This window comes from Lepidochelys kempii, chromosome 1 (assembly GCF_965140285.1).
Source record: "Lepidochelys kempii isolate rLepKem1 chromosome 1, rLepKem1.hap1, whole genome shotgun sequence".
NCBI lineage: Eukaryota > Metazoa > Chordata > Testudines > Cheloniidae > Lepidochelys > Lepidochelys kempii.
The window spans coordinates 56,114,775-56,134,036 of record NC_136380.1 but is presented as its reverse complement, the minus strand read 5'-3'; the positions used below and the strand labels follow the sequence as shown (position 1 = coordinate 56,134,036).

General features: G+C 43.1%; 1 protein-coding gene across 1 annotated transcript; it reads right to left on the bottom strand.

The window, feature by feature from the left end:
* Positions 1-4,889: 4,889 nt before the first annotated feature.
* Positions 4,890-19,262, bottom strand: LOC140902599 (fibrinogen-like protein 1). Its single transcript, XM_073322890.1, has 7 exons — positions 19,183-19,262; positions 15,194-15,404; positions 14,106-14,265; positions 10,949-11,046; positions 10,764-10,852; positions 6,531-6,721; positions 4,890-5,939 (listed from the first exon to the last, which is right to left on the bottom strand). The coding sequence occupies exons 1-7, from the start codon at positions 19,255-19,257 to the stop codon at positions 5,759-5,761; spliced, it is 1,005 nt and encodes a 334-aa protein (XP_073178991.1). The 5' UTR covers positions 19,258-19,262; the 3' UTR covers positions 4,890-5,758.

Genomic DNA, 19,262 nt, shown 5'->3' with positions numbered 1-19,262 from the left:
AGACCCTTGGATCTTAAGAACAATGAACAATCCTCCCAACACTTGCACTCCCCCTTTCCTGGGAAATGTTGGATAAAAAGCCTCACCAATTTGCATAGGTGACCACAGACCCAAACCCTTGGATCTGAGAACAATGAAAAAGCATTCAGTGTTTTACAAGAAGACTTTTAATAAAAAATAGAAGTAAATAGAAATAAAGAAATCCCCCCTGTAAAATCAGGATGGTAGATATCTTACAGGGTAATTAGATTCAAAAACATAGAGAACCCCTCTAGGCAAAACCTTAAGTTACAAAAAAGATACACAGACAGAAATAGTTATTCTATTCAGCACAATTCTTTTCTCAGCCATTTAAAGAAATCATAATCTAACACATACCTAGCTAGATTACTTACTAAAAGTTCTAAGACTCCATTCCTGTTCTGTCCCTGGCCAAGACGACTACAGACAGACACAGACCCTTTGTTTCTCTCCCTCCTCCCAGCTTTTGAAAGTATCTTGTCTCCTCATTGGTCATTTTGGGCAGGTGCCAGCGAGGTTACCTTTAGCTTCTTAACCCTTTACAGGTGAGAGGAGCTTTCCCCTGGCCAGGAGGGATTTCAAAGGGGTTTACCCTTCCCTTTATATTTATGACAACATTAATGGAGGAAACAAAGAAAATAAAAGAAGCCTCAGATGGGGGCTGAAAAGGGAGGGTTTGGGGTAGGGGAGTGAGACCTGACAATTTTAAACTACCCTGTCCTCATAGTACCAGGCTTCCCTTTCAGCAGCTCATCCCCTGGTAACCTGTAATCCACATTCCAGTGAAAAGCTAAATTCGGAAATGCTCAATATTCCAAATATAGGCTCAGATCCTGCAATTTACAATGTGCAGGCAGATCCCTACACTTTCATAGAGCCCCACTGACTTCAGTGGGGCCCTGCACAGGCACATGGGATTGTTCAGGCTTTGTGCATTGCAGAATCAGGACCACCATTTGTACAGTAAAATATGAGTTATAAAGGGATTGCGTGGCAACAAATTGCTGAGGAAGTGTCAGCCAGGATCCGGAGAATCGGGGGCAGGAGGAGGGACAAGGGTCCAAAGAGTTCAGAGAGTCTTCTCTGAACTAGGGCTAGAGAGAGAGAGAATGAGAGAGTGAGAGAAAATGAACTCACAATCAGTATGTTCCGATTAGAAGGGAGAAATTATATTTATATCCTTCTCCAGCCTAGTTTGGCGGAGCCTTTTACTAGGAGCTACTTTTCAGCATGCAAGGAGACATAATGTTTTAAGGCATTGGTATTTTCTTTAAGAGAAAACAATTTAAAAGGATAGCGCAATAATGTCATCAGATGTGCATTAGTAGGGCAGTGGGTTGCCGAAGGCATGAGGCGGACACACCCATGGCATGCACAGATAGCCTGCTAACGGACAGCCTGGTGTGGCTCATTGCTATAGTATAGTGAGTGAGTTGTTCAGGATTTAGTTGTAGGTGGTTAAACTTTCCCTGCTTACTCAAATAGCATCATTTGGCTGTGTTACCTCTGCCCAGCTGCTGCAGTGAGGGCAGGTCTGACTTATGTGAGGTGAGTCACTGTTTGCTCAGAGCCTGTTCCAGCATGCTGTGTTGGGAATGTTCGGCCCGTTTCAGGAGTGGGCTTTGGTGAGTTAATCTGTGTAGCAGAGCGTCAGGACCAGTTTTTATATTAACTAGCCCAGGGGCGGCGAGTTGTATCTCCACGTGGTGCCTTGGCACCAGCAATATTCAGAGCCCAGGGGCCCAGCTCCACCAATATTTGGGGCTGGGTGTCCCCCACACGCGGCACCTATGCCGGCCCCTGCTTGCTACCCCCACGCACCTACCCGGGCCCCGCAGCAGAACATCCCTGCCTCGGCCTCTTCCGAGCAGCTCCATGCTGCCTCCAAGTCCTAGTGCCCCCCCCACTTCATTGTCAGGGCAGACTGACTGACCCTGCCTTTCCACCTCAGACCCTTCCCTTTTCCGGCGGGACCCTCCACCAGCTCAGGACCCCCATCTCTCACCCCCACTGAGGCTACAGTGAGGCGCAGCAGGAGAGGAGGAGGCGCACGCAGCACCCCCTGGCCCCCACCACGGGGGGCGGGGGGGCAAGGGAGATTCCTGGACCTGAGAGGGGCCCTAGGAGCACATGCAGTGACAGTGGTGGGGGTGAGTGTGCTGCTCAGGGGGCGGGAAAGGGGGACTCCTCCCCCAGCGCTCGCTGCTGCTGGCAGGGAAAGGGCTGGGGGGAGTCCTCCTCTCTGGCCCCTGTCCTGGAGCAGCCTGCCTGCACCCCATACTCCTCCCCAGCCCTGCCCCACCCCAGAGCCCACACCCCCAGCCAGAGCTTTCACCCCCCCACACACATCCTCAACCCTCTACCCTAGCCCTGAGCCCCTCCAGCACCCCAAACACCTTATCCCCAGTCTCATTCAGAGCCCTCATCCCCCTGCACTCCAACCCTCTGTCCCAGCTCTGAGCCTCTCTAACACCCCAAACCCTCTAGTCCCAGAGCCCTCACCCCCCACACTCCTACTCTCACCCTGAGCCCCCCTCCCACACCCCAAACCCCTCATCTGCAGCCACACCCCACACCCCTGTACCTCCTCCCACTGCACCCACTCCCATCCCCAAACTCCCTCCCAGAACCTGCACCTTGCACCCCAATCCCCTGCCCCACCCTAGGGCCTGCACCCCAGACCTCCCCCACCCAAAAATCCCTCCCAGAGCCTTGGGCGGGGGGGGGGGCGGAGTTTGGGGGAGGCAGAGTTTGGGCAGGGGTGGGTTCTGGGCACCACCAAAAATTATACAAACCTGCCACCTTTGAACTAGCCACTGTAAACGGCCAGCCTAGATTTTTAAAACACACCCAATATTCGGGCCCAATCCAAAGCTCATTAACATTAATAATGAAAGGCTTTCTACAGACTTCACTGGGCTCGAGATCAGGCTTTTAGAGTGTTTACTGCTTCAGCTATTTACCAGTTGTGTGTCAATGTAAATCATTGTCCCTGCAGTGGTGCGATCTGTGGATTTTAGAACTTGCAGTGCTGAAATAGCTACTTGAAGGCCTGCATTTGGCTCATTGAGCCTCCCAAAGCAGGTGCTCCTGTGGCACCAGAGAAAATGCTGCAGGTGATGCAACAAAGCTCCACTGTGAACAGCAGTCTGACACCCTGTGGCAACAATTTGCATAACTTACCCTGGGAAGTGCCTGAGTCCAGCTGTCTAGCTCAGAGCAAATAGGTACCTGACCAGTGGGACTTTTCAACTTGTATTAAGAAAAATGTGTCTATACTGAGGGTATGGCTACACTGCAAAAAAAGACCCACAGCAGCGAGTTGCAGAGGCTAGGTCAACTGACTCAGACTTGCCCTGCGGGGCTAAAAACTAGCAGTGTAGCTGTTCATGGTGGGTTGGGCTGGAGCCTTGGCTCTGAAACCCAGTAAGGGCGGGAGGGTGTCAGAGCTTGGGATGCAGCCTGAGCGGGAAAGTGTACACTGTGATTTTTAGCCCTGCCGTGCAAGCCCTGCAAGCCCAAGTCAGTTGACCTGGGCTCTGAAATGTGCTGCCCTGGGTTTGGTTTTTTTATTGCTGTGTAGACATATTCTGAAACCCTTTCTGGGACTTGTACAAGATTTTGCAGGGAACACCACAAAGTACTACAGGGTTCCATCTAGCGCCCTCTCTCTCTGTGATCAGGTACATCTTCCCGCATCCCCTCCTGTGCAAGGTCATCTTCTAAAGCAAATATCTGGTTTATACTATTTGATTACATTATTTTAAACTCTTATTTAAATGTTCTAGTGTCAGAGAGTGGCTGTTGGGTGTCCCGTGACTTTCTGGGCCAGGACAGCACTGGCTTTTTGGCACTGAAATTGATTTTCAGCTTCTTGATGTGTGCAAGCACCTGCTGGTAGCTTTGTCCTGGAGCATGTCCCCAGCAGGATGTTGCCAAAGCAATAATGTTTATAAGAAGTGCCAGCATCAGCCTGAGTAGATTGGAAGCAATTGTTCCACCTTAACTAGTCTCCATGCCTATACATTGACAGAAGTTTCCTTATTGCTACTGGATTTTGTGCCAAGGGCTACACTGTTATAGGGTTGTACTATATGGTAAATCAGGGTTGGTAGGTGCCACCAGGTTAGCACTGATTTCTTCTGGCAACTTTTCATTTAATAAAATGCTCTAGATACATAATTATGACCCCCGCGGTAAGGCTTACTGGTTGTGTAGTACAAATAAAGTGAGTTAGTTGAGAGGAAGTTCTGGTGTTGGACTCCACTCCACTCCCTTTGGTGACAAGCATGACTCTCGTTCCAAAGACATAGGTGTAGTTCTCATTTCTCGTGGGCACGTGTTACCTCTTGGACTGAGGGCATCCATGCATTCTTCCTGGGCTGCAGCCCTTGAGGCTGTGTCTCACTGGTGAACTAGCACCGTGGGAGCAAAAGCGGACATTGGTCAGCATTTTAACTGACGTGTTGTCTACACTCAAAAGAGGTGTAATGGAGGGCAGGATTTGATCCTTGTGTCTCTAGGCAGATGAGCCATCAGGAAGCAGAGCATGTAAAATTTCACACTGAACATCCAGCTTCCCCAGTGTTGCTTGATTCAAGAAAATTAAGCTTGCCTTACAGGCCGTGAAAATGTGACTAGAACCAGTGATAAAAGTGTGAGTAAAATGTCTTGGAGCATCTTCTCTCCCAAACCATTTCTGATTTTCCAACCAAAACTTTGTCCATCTCCCAGTATTGTTTAAGAACAAAAACAATGTAAATTTCCATTCAAATGATTTTTAATTCACATGTGTACGAATATATAATACAAATTACAATGTGTATTTATGTAAAGGAAAAGTAAAATAAATTGAAAAGAACGACTAATTTAAAAGAGCATATTTATAATATACAAAGTGTAGACTCATTTTGCAGCATGGAGGTTAAAGGATTTATGTCAAGCCCAAGTCTTTTGTTACTAACAACTTAAGAGAATTAATTGTTGGCATTACATTTCTTGTTTTTATTCTATACTCATTCATTTGTGCTGTATACTTTTCTCATTTCACTTGGCTAATATAATGAAGTGGAAGTGAACAGTGAACTAGAAGAGAACTTTCTAGTTCTCATTCACTAGCACAAAGTTGTCTGTTGCAGAACACTGACAAGAACATATAAATAAACAAATAGCAACTGAAATAAAGAATTCTCCAGAATATTGAACCTTCATATTAGGCTTTGCAAAGTCCACTTCAAAACAAAATCTAAATCTGAGACCTAGATCTAGCTGACAGCTTTAAGGGCCAAATCCTTATTCCCCTGTTTGTTCTATTTCTGTGTTCTTACATTGCTTACCACATTCACTGACCATTGAAATCAAAGTGAGAAGAATTTGGCCATTATAAGGTACAAATGGCTAAGAGGAGTAAGGGCCTGATTTTGTAAGGTGCAGAGAGTTTCCTGTGAACTGCTCAGTACTCTCCTCTCCACTAAAGATCATTGGAAAACAAACTTGTGGCGTTTCCATTGGTTTTAGCAAGAATGAGAGACCCTTACATCCTCCATTAGACCATACGATAGGAGTATTCTAGTACTCTACCCTGGGGATGGATCCTCAACTAATATAAACTGATCAAATGCCAATTACTACAGTGCAACTGTGCTAATTTACACCAGCTGAGGGTTTGGCCCTTGATTTCTAAAATCCTTTCTATCCTGTACTCTCTCTGTCTCCAATGATGCGGATTCTAGCTGTCCTAGCTGCTTTCACCATGTCCACTCCCTATGTCAACAAAAGATGGAAGCCTGATTTTCATGGCTGTGTATTTCAGGGAGTACCACAACCCACGCCACGTTGACCAAACCACTCCATTGTCATGGCGTCCTGTGTAGTTTCCTGTTTTATAATATTGTCCATTGAGATTTGCTGCGTGGCATCTTGTAGGGACAAAAGGGGGTGGAAAAAAGGAGACTCAGTTTAACGTGAGACGGCATTGCATCATTACAGCAAAATACGAAGTATTTTTATTGATACACATTTGAATTCAATGGATCTATGCCAGTTTACACCTGATGAGGACCTGGCTTATAAAGGCTTAATATGAAACAAAGGGCTTAGTCTTACAAACTGTCCACATGCAGAACTATTGACTTCAGTGTGCATTCCCTGCACAGAGGGCCTGTGAGACCAGACCCAGTAATTGCTAACATACCGGTAATACCCACCAATGAAATATAACATCAGTGAAATATAATTATGGCCAACTGTGATAGAAAGCTCAAAAATTAATCACCCCAAACTAGAGAAATGCCCTTAACATACACTCTAACTGCCAAGTTAGAGCCTCAGGCCGTTGGTACACAGGACACTTCTCTTATGCTTTTATTCTGAAAGTCATCATGAAAGCTATTTAAACTTCTCTGTCTTGAATGGTAATGAAAAAACACTGTTGCTGCACACCCATCCACAGCCCTAGTCCCATGTGCGTCACTCTTTATGTAATGGATACAGTCAACTTCTTCCCATACCTGTTAAACCACCAGCCACACTTGTTCTCTTGTGCACAGTTGCCTGCTAGGAATCTATCATGATCCTTGTCTGATGTGGAGAATGGCATTCCACTGAGAGATGCTGACCACTGCTCTTCAAAGTTACTCCCGCCAGACAGAGCATCACCAGCATTACCAGAATAGGTGCCAACCCATAACCTGTAATTGTCCTGCAAGAGTTAAATGTAAACATTTCTCTGTTATCAGCAGCCTTTTATTTCTTTTTGAAAGCTCATAATTGTTTTCTGCAATATACTGTGGGCCAAATTAATCCCTGGTATAACTCCACTGAAGTCAAAGATGATTTTGGCCTTATGCTTTTTGATATTAGCCCTGGGCCAAAACCCCATCTAATATACCAAATATACTGCCAAGTTGTTCTCCTGCTACTAAAGGCTACAAGTATTATTCTCTTTCAACACCCACATGATACAAATTGGCTGATCCTGGCAGGAATGCCTAGACACTAGAAGAGTGGCTCCAGGGGCAATGGTTGTGAAATACCCCAGATTTCTCATCTTGGAAGATTTCAACATACACACTGACAAAGGTTGCAGATGCAAAAGTCTAAAAATTCATCTCCTCTCTTGCCTCCCTAGGACTTTCACAGATCATCTCTGGTCCAACCTCACAGCCAGTCACGCTCTGGACCTGATTTGCAGCCTAGATGTCAAGATAGAGGACATCACAACCCAGCCACTGTTTTGGACAACCCATCACCTCATTAGGGCAGTGGCCAGAGAACCTTCCAGCATCTAGGCAACAAGAAAGACCAGTGAGTCTGATTTGACCATAAAAAATCATGGACTCCAACAAATTGCAGAGTTTGCTGAAGGACAACAGCACCTCACGCACGGCATGAGGCGTCAAGGACCTGGTGAACCATTACCATTCTACACTGGCCTTGGCCACTGTTATGCTGGCTTCTATGCAGCACCTTCCTTCCCATTGCCCACACAGATCTCCTTAATTTTCTGATACCTTGCAGTGGTTGAAGAGGGGCAGAAACTTGAGTGCCAGTGATGGAAAACAAAGGCTGATTCAGACAGGATGAAATAACAAATTCCTCAAAGCCTGTACTAAGACATGTTGTGCTCCCCATCAGTACCCGGTCCAAGGAAGCTAATGATCCAACCAGCAGACCAAATTCGGTGATGAATCCTGATGACGTGCCACCCGAGGCATGTTGCGCATATGCTAAGAAGAAGAACAGGTCAAGAGAATGTTCCTATCAGTCTCTATTGAGTCTGCCAAATCCTGTCCCAAGGAGTCATCCAGGGTGATAAACCTCTTAGTCAGTCCTGAGTGCCTATAGCCTGCATCAAAACAGAGCACCAAGTATAGCAAAAATCTATCATCCTACTTCTCTGAAAAGATCATACACATTCAGGAAGGCTTCTTAAACAGTATGGATCTACTCTGCCTATACCCACTAACCAACAGCCCTCCTGCATTCCCAGAGTTCAGTACATTCACTCCTGAAGAAGTTATGGACACCTAAAGTAGTCTTGACCCATGCCCCTTCTGGCTTGTGAAAGAAAATCATGAACAATTGGTGCCACTCCTGAACGAAATAGTCAATGTATCATTTAGAGAAAGAATCTTCTCTTCCTCCTTCAAACACACAATAGTCTAACCAACACTGAAGAAACTCACCCCAGATACTTCAGTCAAATGTGTCAAAGCTCTCATTCCTGAGCAAGCTCACAGAGAAGGGTTCAAAAAAGAATTAGATAATTTCATGGAGCATAGGTCCATCAATGACTATTAGCCAAGATGGTCAGAGGTGCTCAGAGTGTCCTAAACCACTGACTGACAGAAACTGGGACTGGAAGACAGGGGATTGATGCACTCAGTAATTGCCATGTTGTGATCATTCCCTCTGAAGCATCTGTCACTGGCCACTGTCAGAAGATAGGATAGATGGACCACTGGTCTGATCCTGTATGGCCATTCTTATTCTCTTAAACTAGCAAAAGGCCAACTACAAGCTCATCTAACGGAAGCTAACATTCTACATCCAGCACAATCTGAATTCAGGCCAGGACCTGGAACCAAAACCGCCTTAGTGGCACAGATGGATAATCTCCTGCTGTCGATTGATAGAAGATATATCCATTCCCATCCTTCTGGACCTGTGCGCAGCATTCAACACATGAGATTCTGCTGACTTGCCTGCGAGAGGTGGCCGGGGTCCAGGGTAATGTGCTAAAATGGTTTGAGTCTTTCCTGAGAGGACACACCAAAGAGTAGTGATGGGAAACTGCACTTTATTGATTTGTGTTATGCTGATAGTATGCTCAACATTTTACTGCACCTCCATCACTAGACCACTCACTTGTAGAAACCCACAAGGATCAGTTCTCTCTCCAGTCGTATTCAACATCTACATGCAGTCATACGATATGGACTCAAGTGCCAGCAATATGCATATGACACACAGCTCTATCTTTCACCACAAACAACCACACCACCAAGATGCCCCAGTGGTTGGATGAGATCAGCTCTTGGATGAAAAACAGTTGGCTGAAGCTGAACCCATGCAAGACAGAGGTGATGCTGGTGGGCAGAATAAAGCATTCTGAAGAGTTTTGAGCCTTGATGCAATCTCCACTGGTCAAAGATAGACACCCACAACTGTTCAATTCAGTCTATAGTCTAGGAGTTTAGCAAAATCCATTAATAATGCTTTCTACCATCTCCACTTGGGTAGAAACTCCATCCCATCCTGGCAGATAAAGACCTGGCCTCAGTTGTTCATACCTTCACCACCTCTTGGCTGGATTACAGCAATGCAATATACTTGTTCATGAAGACTTCAGCATTTGGAAACTTCAATTAATTCAGAACACTGCAGTGCATCTCCTCGGCACACCAACTACCAAGATCATAGCAAACCTGTCCTCCATTCTCTACCCTGGCTGCTAACAGGAGTTCAAATTAAGTTGAAGGTCTTGATCCTTATGTTCAAAGTGCTCCAAGGTGTGGGCCCAGTATACTTAAAAGATCATATAATGCTCCAGGACAAAAACTGTGGTCTGCGGCTATGCTCCTTTGGCGCAACAGAACTCTCAATAATAAGAGTAAATCTTGTCTGTGTGGGAGACAGAGCCTTCTCCATGGGCCAGTCCAAGACTGTGGAATGAACTCCCCTAGGAACTATGGAGCATCACAAACTCACCACCATTCATTCCAACTGCCAGGCACATCTTTTTGATCTTGCCTTCTCTAACATAACGCACAAAACCAGGTATATTTATGTAAAAAAATAAACAGAACCCAAAAATACTCAACAACCACATCCCACCAAAACAAATCACTCCACTGAACATGCTTCTCCCTCTAGGGAGAGGATGGGAAAACAAACAACCCATGATATATGTGTGGCCACGTCGCTTAATGTACCACTGGAAAGTGCTCAGATACTACAGTGATGAACACAGTAGATCCGGAACGAGACTGATAATGGATGTGTAATAATTGTAGGTTCTCTCTTTCATAACATTTGCTTTTTTCACTGATTGAAATGGAGTTGTCCAAAACTTTCATAACAAAACTTGAAATGTGGACAGGTTCTCCAGAATGTCTAGTGAGATTGGCAAAACTTTTGGTGAACTTGGGCCAAGTTACAAGCAAACCTATATCAAACTCCAACAAAACTGAACCAAATTTGGAGTGAACGTTGGCCTATTTCAGGTTTTCAGGTGTGAACCATGTGAAATGTTATGTTTTCATATTGTGACCCCAAACCAGACAAAACTTGGCAGTTTTGGTTGAATTTTGCTTTGAGTTTCTGCAATCATTCAAATCTGAAGCCCAAACAAAACTCACAGGGTACAAACCTATATGAAATTAATCTTAAAGAAAGATGCACAGTTGAGATGAATCAATGCCCCACATCTGAATACCTCCAAGCTTTGGAAAATTTCAGCTTCTGATCTGCTATCAAGCTTCTCTGCCATCCCTTCTCTCTATAATGGGCCAAACCAAAATACCGAATCTAACTGCAACTGAACTTTTCAAAAGTTCTCATTTAGGCTCTTTGTGGCTTGGTCCTGTCTCTAGTTGATATGGATCCCGGTGAACAAAATGGATGAGTTTTTCAGAACTTTATTATTAAGATCTCAGCAGGACTCAAGCAGAAGTACTAAAAGTCAAAGAGAACCCTCTCCCTGCAATAACAAACAAATCACTACTGTCTTCATTTCTTACCTGCTCATTCTTGATCTGGAAGTTTTCATAGATTGCATATCGTCTTTCTCCTTGCCAGTCCATCAGGTCAATTTTTAGTGAGTTTTTCTCTGGATTATAATGCAGTATCTTGTTAGATTAGTATTTCACAGTGAACCATACAATGCAACTCGTAAGAAATTGTGCAGATGAAATAATACCCTTACCTCTAACCAGCAGATCATAAATGTGGTCATTGCCCAGCCAGTATTCATCATTCTTGCCCTGGAACTGTCCAAATCCTTGTTTGTAATCAGCCCATTTCCTGAAGCGAGATTGCTGAAATTACGGAGTTTGTATCTGACAATCTCAGTCGCCCTATTATTGTGAAATCTCTTGACAAGTAAATCTTTGGCTTTATCTAAAGAAACATTTTTTCTACGTATCCTATTCAAAGCATAAGAGACGACAGATTTATAGCAGCTCATTACAAATAAATACTAAACAATGTTGACTGCTTTACATATTACTCTCTCTCACTCGCTCGCAGTGGGTTCAATCCTGCTAACGCTGCCAGGTGTAGTACTTTCAGAATCAGGACAAATGGTACTGGACAAATGGAATGAAGTAGATATCCTAGATTAGTCTTTTAGTAAAGCAGCTGACACTGAGCCTCGCAAAATCTTAATTAAGTAATTAATTCAAATTGTCTCCTTACACGTTACAAGAATTCTGCCTTGCACTCTCAAGCACCCTGCAAACTCAGGGCTACTATGCAATATAATAATGAATTGAAAACTGGCAAAAAGCTGCAAACAAAAGGTAGTGATGTCTCAAGTTATGAATCAATCACATTTATTATGGCAGTGCCTCAGGGCCAATCAAAATTGGGTCCCCATTGTGCTAGGCACCATACAAAGAAAGTAGTAGACAGGCCCTTCCCTGAAGAGTTTATAATCTAAATAGACAAGACAGACACAGGGTAGGGGAAGAAGTAGAACACACAAATGGGGTGATCAGTGTGAAGGTGGCAAATGGCATGTTAATCCCACTTTTGGCGGGGGGGTGAGTGGGCTGAGTTAGGAGTGGATCACCTAAGTGGAAAGAAAAAGGGCAGGGGAGAAGAGGGTAAGAGAGGCAGGTGAGGAGATTGAGGGGGAAAGGGGAATGTTGGAGCCAACAGCCAATCAGCACAGGGCAGAGAAAGTTGGCGTACATTCCAGTTTTAAATGGAGTGTCCAAAGGTCCCAGCTTTGGCTGCTTCTGGTCCCACCAGTGAGAGTCTCTGGCCACTTGACAAGGAGGAGGGGAAGCACTGCCTGGATCCTAGTACCCCAAGCGTGTGTATATGTGGGGGTGTATCCCTGCACAGTTCTTGCTCTGGAGGGGGAACTGGCTGGAGGGAAAGGTGGCCCTGTCTGGGCCTCATTTTACCCCCCTCCCCCAAAGTGCATTCTCTGCTTTGGTGGAGGTATGGGTGGAATACATTGGCCTGTTTTGTATCCGTATCCGATTTCAAACCCATGTGTAATTTTCTGTCCACTGTCACCCCTATATGTCTTGCAGCATCACTGCTTGCCTGGCCTGTCCCTCCCTTCAAATATATGTGTTTTTAATTATTTTTCATCAGATTATGTAGACTGCATTTTTTCAAGATGAATCTCTTTCTGTTACTTTCTGCCCCTGTTTTTTCTCCCTCTAGACTCCTCTGTGTTGTTTCTATATCCCCATCCATATTCAAAGATCCTTCCAATTTAGTATTCCTTTCAGATTTCATTAACATACTGCTAAGTAGAGCTGGGCAATTTTTTTTCAGCCAATAATTTGTTCTCTGAAAAATGCAGTTTTGGGTCAAATTTGGTGAATAATTTCAGCAGAATAAAAATGGAGGGGAAAAAATTCTGAAAAAGTCAAAGTTTCATTTCTACATTATCAATATGAAACATTCTGACTTTTCATTTTTCAAATGACATTTAATTGAAATTTAACTAGATTTATCTTAAAAGGGCATGGGTAAAAAAAATCCCAAACCTAAACAAAATATTTTGTTTTAGGACAAAATAACCATTCATTCATGCCCCTCTCTCCTCCCCCCCGAAAATTAGTTTTTCGTTTGTCAAGAAAAAAACAAAAAATTGTGATTTGGGTCAACCCGGAATGAAAATATTTTCAGATATTTTGGTTCAGGCATTGAACCAAACCCTCAGTTACCCCTCTAGCTCTAGTGTTTATTTCCTCTTCCACATCATGAATGAGGACGTTATATAAGACTGATCAAAACACCAATCAATGGACCAGTTTGCCAGGTTGAAAGTGGCAGGAGGAAGCTTTTTGGGTAGAAATCTCCATGTAAAAGCCACCTTCCCATGGCTTTAAGCCAAGACAATCTGGACCAGTCTTATTTTGCATCTTCATTAACATTCTGGAAGAGGGAGTAAATAGTACACTGTGATAGTTTTCATGATATGAGAGAGGATATATCATTTAATTGGTTGATAGCAGATGGTGGCAGAATCAAAATCATTACCAGATAATGAAATGTCTCCTATCATAATAACCAAAAAGACTTAAACAGACAAAGACCAACCAATGAAAAAGTATCACAAGTGCATTCTAACTTCAGTCTAAACTATTAAAAAGGGCCCGATCCTGCCAGCCCTTACTCCCAGGAGTTGTCCTTATTTGTGCAAATAGTTCTAATCAGTAAGGACTAGAACTGAACGAATTTTTTTCAACAAATTGTTTTTCTATTGAAAAGTGAAATTTTTGGTCCCTGAAACTATTAATTGAATTTGGGTTGAATTCGACAAATAGATTTGGTTGAAAACACCTTTTTTTAATGAGTTGAAATGTTCTGTTTTAACGTTTAGAGTCCAAACAGCATTTTGATTTCAAATTTGGCCAATTTCAAAAACAAAATATAACACAATAAAAAGGGTGAAGTGCACCGGAAACAGCAGAATCAAAACAAAAACTAGGAAAAAAATTCACGTGGAGACAGCCCCAATGTTTCGATTGACTCAAAACAAATTGAAAAATTGGAAAACAATAATTCTGAGTTGAGTTGAAATGTTTGTCAATTCAAAATCATATTTTTTGTGTTCTTCAATTGGATGAAAACATTTGAAAAATTTTTTTTTTGGTTTGAATTGAACCAGAATTTTTTTTTCCAGATTTTTCGGTTCAGCCCCGGAACAGAAAAACTCATTGTTCCCTCATCTCTATGAATGACTAAACACATGAGTGCACATTTGTAGGACTGTAGCCTAAAATAGCAGCCTTTGATAGTAAGGTGCCATCAGAGATTGAATGGAATTTAAAAATCACAGCAATCCTTAAAGGAATAGTTTAAATCCCCACTGAAATATTAACCACAGCACATACCTGTCAAAATTTTCTTTGCCATTACTGCGTCGCTGGATTACAGTCCATCCCCCTCCATCAGACATGTCACAGTACACCAGGAAAGGTTCTCGGTCTGCTCTGGGCCTGATTCGGTAGTATCCATTTTCGATTTTTCTGCTGTTAAACACTGCAGAGCAATCTGAGCAGAATAGTATTGCTTCATAAAACAGTGGTCATGGAAGAGCAAATAGCTGACTGTAGTCAAGAGAAAACATCCATAGAAGTTTGTCTTAGGACAATGATTTCTGGCTCTTCTGTATGGTCCCACCCTGGCTGAGCTGGGGGTTGTATTTGTAAAACAATGTTTAAATATGGTTCTAGCAAAAATTGTAACACAGTTTGGCCAGCCAGGATGCATCTAGATGAGCAAATTCGGGACCCATCTTTTGCAGCCCCACCAATGGTAACAGCAGTAGAAGCTGTAGTGCAGAAAGGACTCAGAAGAATTTACCACCGTCATCTCAACCTAAGACAGCATTAACTTAGATTCTTCCCACTGAAGTCCTTGAAATCAGGCCACTGATTTAAGAATTGAAATCAGGATTTCAGACTCTAATTTAAGGCCCCCTAGTTTTGAAAATTTTAGTGTAGGGTGAAAAGATTTGATGTTGTGACAATTGCAAAGCAATATCATTCTGTCATAGCGTGCTTCTGCACTATTGAACTGTTGCACAACAGGAACCATGCCCATGGACCATTGTGCCAGGTGCTGTACAAAAACATAGTGAAAGACAGTCCTTGCCCCAAAGAGCTAAGTGGATGAGATGGGAAGAGTGTAGGTGAGGAAGAGAGGTGCAGGGAAATAAAGTGACTTACCTGAGATGACGCACTAGGTCAGTGGCCTTGGGCCATGGATCTACCCTTAACCCTCCTATGCATATAATAAATAGTACATATTCTAGATTAAGCATTTTTAAAGATATAAACTTCCTGTGTTGATTTTGTTAAGGTAATTGGATAAGATATAAATATGCCTATCTGTTTATAAATGGAATGTTGCAGCAAGAAATAAATATTTTGATATGCTGAAGTGACAGTGTCTATTATATCCTTCTGCAACATCCTACCTTGATCGTAGACTATCAAGTTTCCACTAGTTGTGGGTAAAAGTATTTCAGGCTGTATGCTCCTCCTGCCTGAGAAGAACTTGCTCTTTGCTCCATGATAGTTGTTCCCTAAGATGTCCTTCAGCTGTAATTCACACAACTGAAGCAAGTCTTGGAGCAGTTTTAGCCTCCGTTGTAATTTAGTGTTGTCTAACAGGCAGATGTCCTTATCCTAAGGGGGAAAAAAGAGGTATGATGTAATTAAAGTGGTAACAACAGGGAGAACGTCTGTAGCTCTTAATGATCCAAACACATACATCTATGTTGAGGAGGCAAGAGGATTCAAATTTAAAACATCTAACTGGGTAAAGAGGGCTATTATTTTTTATCTCTAAATCATTACAGCACAGTCTACAGATGGTCTACAGTCTACAGCACAGTCTGGCAGATGAATTGAGGCCAATGGGAAGAGTTTTTTGTGCTGATTTTGGCAAAGAGATTCCAGCAGTGCAGCATTAACTTTTTAACTGGCCCATCAGAAAGTGACTTTGGACGACTTGTGCTCAACTCTGCTATCTTTTGATGAAATCAGTGGACTTATTTGCAGAGGAAGGTACTGAGTGGCAAAATCTGGATCTTACAAAGGTCCTGTAAGGATGCAGAATTCTCAGACCTCTTATTGTAAAAGTGAAAGATAAAGGGAAAGAATCCGCTCACAGTTACTCTGGTATAAATCTGCAGTCGCGCCATTGAAATCAGTAGTTCCACAGATATCAGTGGAGTTACTCCAGATTTACACTGGCATCCCCGAAAGCAGAAACTCACTAGGAAAAACATTTTTGGTCAGAATCAAACCAGAAGCTCATATTGCTATATTCCTTAAGAAGAAGTCTTAGCCAACTAAAGTGGCAACGGAGTCTTATTACGTGGATTGGTATAGCCTGAAGTTCGTGTGGAGTAGTGGGCTTGAATGACTTGAAAAATACCAAGTGAAACTGAGTCTAGTTTTGTTTCAAAGCTATGCCAAGTCTTTAGATTTCACCTGAAACCGTACATTGATTTAGGTGGGCTAAAATCTTGACACAGACTCATGTCACAGAAACCACCAGAGAAACCTGTTGATATTGTTGATGACAGAACTACCTTCCTACCACTACCAAAAATGGTTGCTTCAAGTCAGGGCTGAGGCAGAGTGGGGAAGTTTATCCTACCCACTGGGTGCCCAAACAGAGGGTTTAAGCCTCCAGTGACATGAATACCCTCTAAGTTTTTGATGTGCCTTCTAGATATCACAAAAGTTTATGAAAAAAACAAATGGTCTAAAGAAGGTAGATCAGGAGCTTCTGCTCTCTTTGTCCCATAACACAAGAACAAGGGGACCTTCAATGAAATTAAAAGATGACGAATTCAGAACTGATAAAAGGAAATTCTTTTTCTCCTGTAATTAGATTACAGAACTCACTGCCACAGGAAGTCATTGGGCCCAAGAATTTAACAAGATTCAAAAAGGGACTGGACATTGATATGAGTGTTAAGACGATTCAGTGTTAGTGCTAACAACATTATGGAAGGGATATTAAACCTCACGCTTCAGGGCGTAAACCAATCTCTAACAATTTGAGATCAGGATAAGACCTAGTGTGTGTGTGGGCGGGCAGATCACCCCACATCTGCCTGCTGCAGGGTTCTTACACTTTCCTCTGAAGCATCTGCACTGGTTACTATCTGAGACAGGGTCCTGATCCAGTCTGGCTATTCCTGTTTCCTATGTAAATTCTCACTCCTGCCACTGGAGGAGCCAGTGGCCAGTCAAGAGGGAATAACCGACAGTTGCTGGCCAACTGTCCTTTCAGAGAATTCCAGGCATGTGAATTTGGACTATGGGCTGGACGACAGAGTAATATGCGCCCCCTGTTGACGTTGCCTTGAGTAAGAGACAGCAAATTGTTCCGGGACCGTCTGTGAGGTGACATTTATTATTTTGTAAGGAAAATTTACTGTACACAAAGGTCAAATGTAGAGGCTGGCTACACTCAGGTCCTTTCTTGTTTTCCTTATTATTCACATTGCAGTTGCACCCACCAGGGGAGAGGTGCCATCCAAACACAGAAGCAGGCAAAGGGCCTGGCCCAAACCGTGAACAGTCTAGGAAGATAAAGGACACAAGCAGTTTTTAATTTGCCAGCTCATAGTTTTTTTGTGCCAGTCTTAAGTATGTAATGCAGGCGGCGTCATGTGTTTAGTGCTAGTCTAGGACAGCCTTTCTGTGGTTTATTGAAAGCAGGTTGTGAGTACTTAAGGTTCCCATGCCACATTTGGAAGGAAAGCCCTTGGGTTATTTCCACAATACAGTCATTCCTTACTGTGGTCTGTAGGAATGTAACTTGCCGCTTACACTTACCCAGAGACTGCCTGGGCTACCTGTAGCTATGTTTCCTCCTGCTGCCTTTTTACCCCCAGTGGGGAAAAAAAAGAAGTAATCAGTTTGTTCCAGTTGGTTTTCTGTTTCTTCCCTGACCACAGAGCTGTTGTTTACTCTTCAAAAGGCTATTTTCACAGTATCCTCAGGAACATCAAGTCAACTTAGTTTATGAAAACAAGCTGTGGTTACTTGTGCCTATTCCAACAGGCCTCCGTTCCAAAACAGGGATTTAAGGATGAGTTAGAGCCAATAGAGTCCACATGGAAAGGCAGCATGACAGAGACACAATGTGTTACTTATTTAGATTTTTCTCTCATATTATCATAAAAATGGCAATTTTGACAGTTATTATTTTAAATGCATTTGTTTTCCCTATGTGTGTAAAGACTACTCAAGCGAGTAAGGGCATGCAGGACTAGGCCTGATGTTTTTCTGGAGCTACGATTCATACCACCTTCCAGGATCAATTCTGATAGCTTTAGTCAGGTTGAATAGTATTTGTCTCCAGACGCAGGGCCATTGAGGCTGCCCATGTAATACAATATCATTCTGCCCGAGTAAGGGATTCTGAATCTGACCCTAAATGTTATGGAAAGTTAGAGGAGCCTTTCTTGAGCTAAGAAAACACATTTAAAATATTAATGGCCAAACATTCGTATCATAACAAACTAGGTTAGAAAGTACATTCTATGTAAATAACATGCATTCGTCTTTATTGTGGAAAAATCAAAGTCAATGGGAGTTATGGCAACTCATAGGACTGAGCACTTTGTTAGCGGAAATGCTCTGGTATCAGATAATGCTTCCCATTCAAAGCACCTTCCATCTCAAAGCAGTTTCCAAAGAGTTAGCTTCACTCGCCCTCTATCTGTGAGGTAAGGGGATATTGTTATCCCAATTTTACACTCCGTGAAATTGAGCCACAAAGAGGTGAAGTGATTTGCCTGAGGTCACACGGAGAATACAGGCATGAAGAAAATGCAGATCTGGCAATGCTTTTCTGTAACCTTATGGCCATCCTTCCTCTCCAGCTACCTTTATGGAATTTGAATGCTTGGCACTCTGAGAAAAACACTACAAATACATCACTAAATGGGAGTTGCAGGTGCTTCGCACCTCTCACGACTGGGCCCCAAAAGAGCTATTTGTGGATCTCATCTACAAAACTATTCCTCCCTCTGCTTTCAAATATATCCTGAAGACCATCTTCCACTAGTGATGCCTGCAAGAAACTAACTGACTGATTTCTGGCACGGTTGTGGGCATAGTCTATAAATCTTACAATATAATGTCCCCGCACACACCAACCGACCACAATGAAACCCAACCCCCTATATTATGTAAACACTCTATTATCCGAATGCAGCCAATTCTCACCTGACTGTTTTGCCTGCATGCTGTAATACCTCCTCCTCCACTCCTATATCCCTCTGTCTGATTTAGCTTTTTAGGGAGTGAGTTATTTAGGAGAAAGGCCATGTCTTTTTTTGTGTATTTGCCATACCTAGCACACTGTGGATGCTCCTGGAAACAATCAGTAGTAATCAGCTAACAGGAATGATACAAACTACAGTCAAGTGATACATACCGAAAGTCGAGGTGCAGGTGAACACAAGTTCACAAGCAGAAGTAGCAACAGCAACCAGGATCTCATTGTATTCATTTCAT

Coding starts and splice junctions, on each gene's coding strand:
- LOC140902599 (XM_073322890.1), bottom strand. CDS start 19,257: ATGAATACAATGAGATCCTGGTTGCTGTTGCTACTTCTGCTTGTGAAC. Junction 15,405..19,182: donor CACCTGCACCTCGACTTTCG/GTATGTATCACT, acceptor TTTCCCCCTTAG/GATAAGGACATCTGCCTGTT. Junction 5,940..6,530: donor TGTGGCTGGTGGTTTAACAG/GTATGGGAAGAA, acceptor TGTCCCTACAAG/ATGCCACGCAGCAAATCTCA.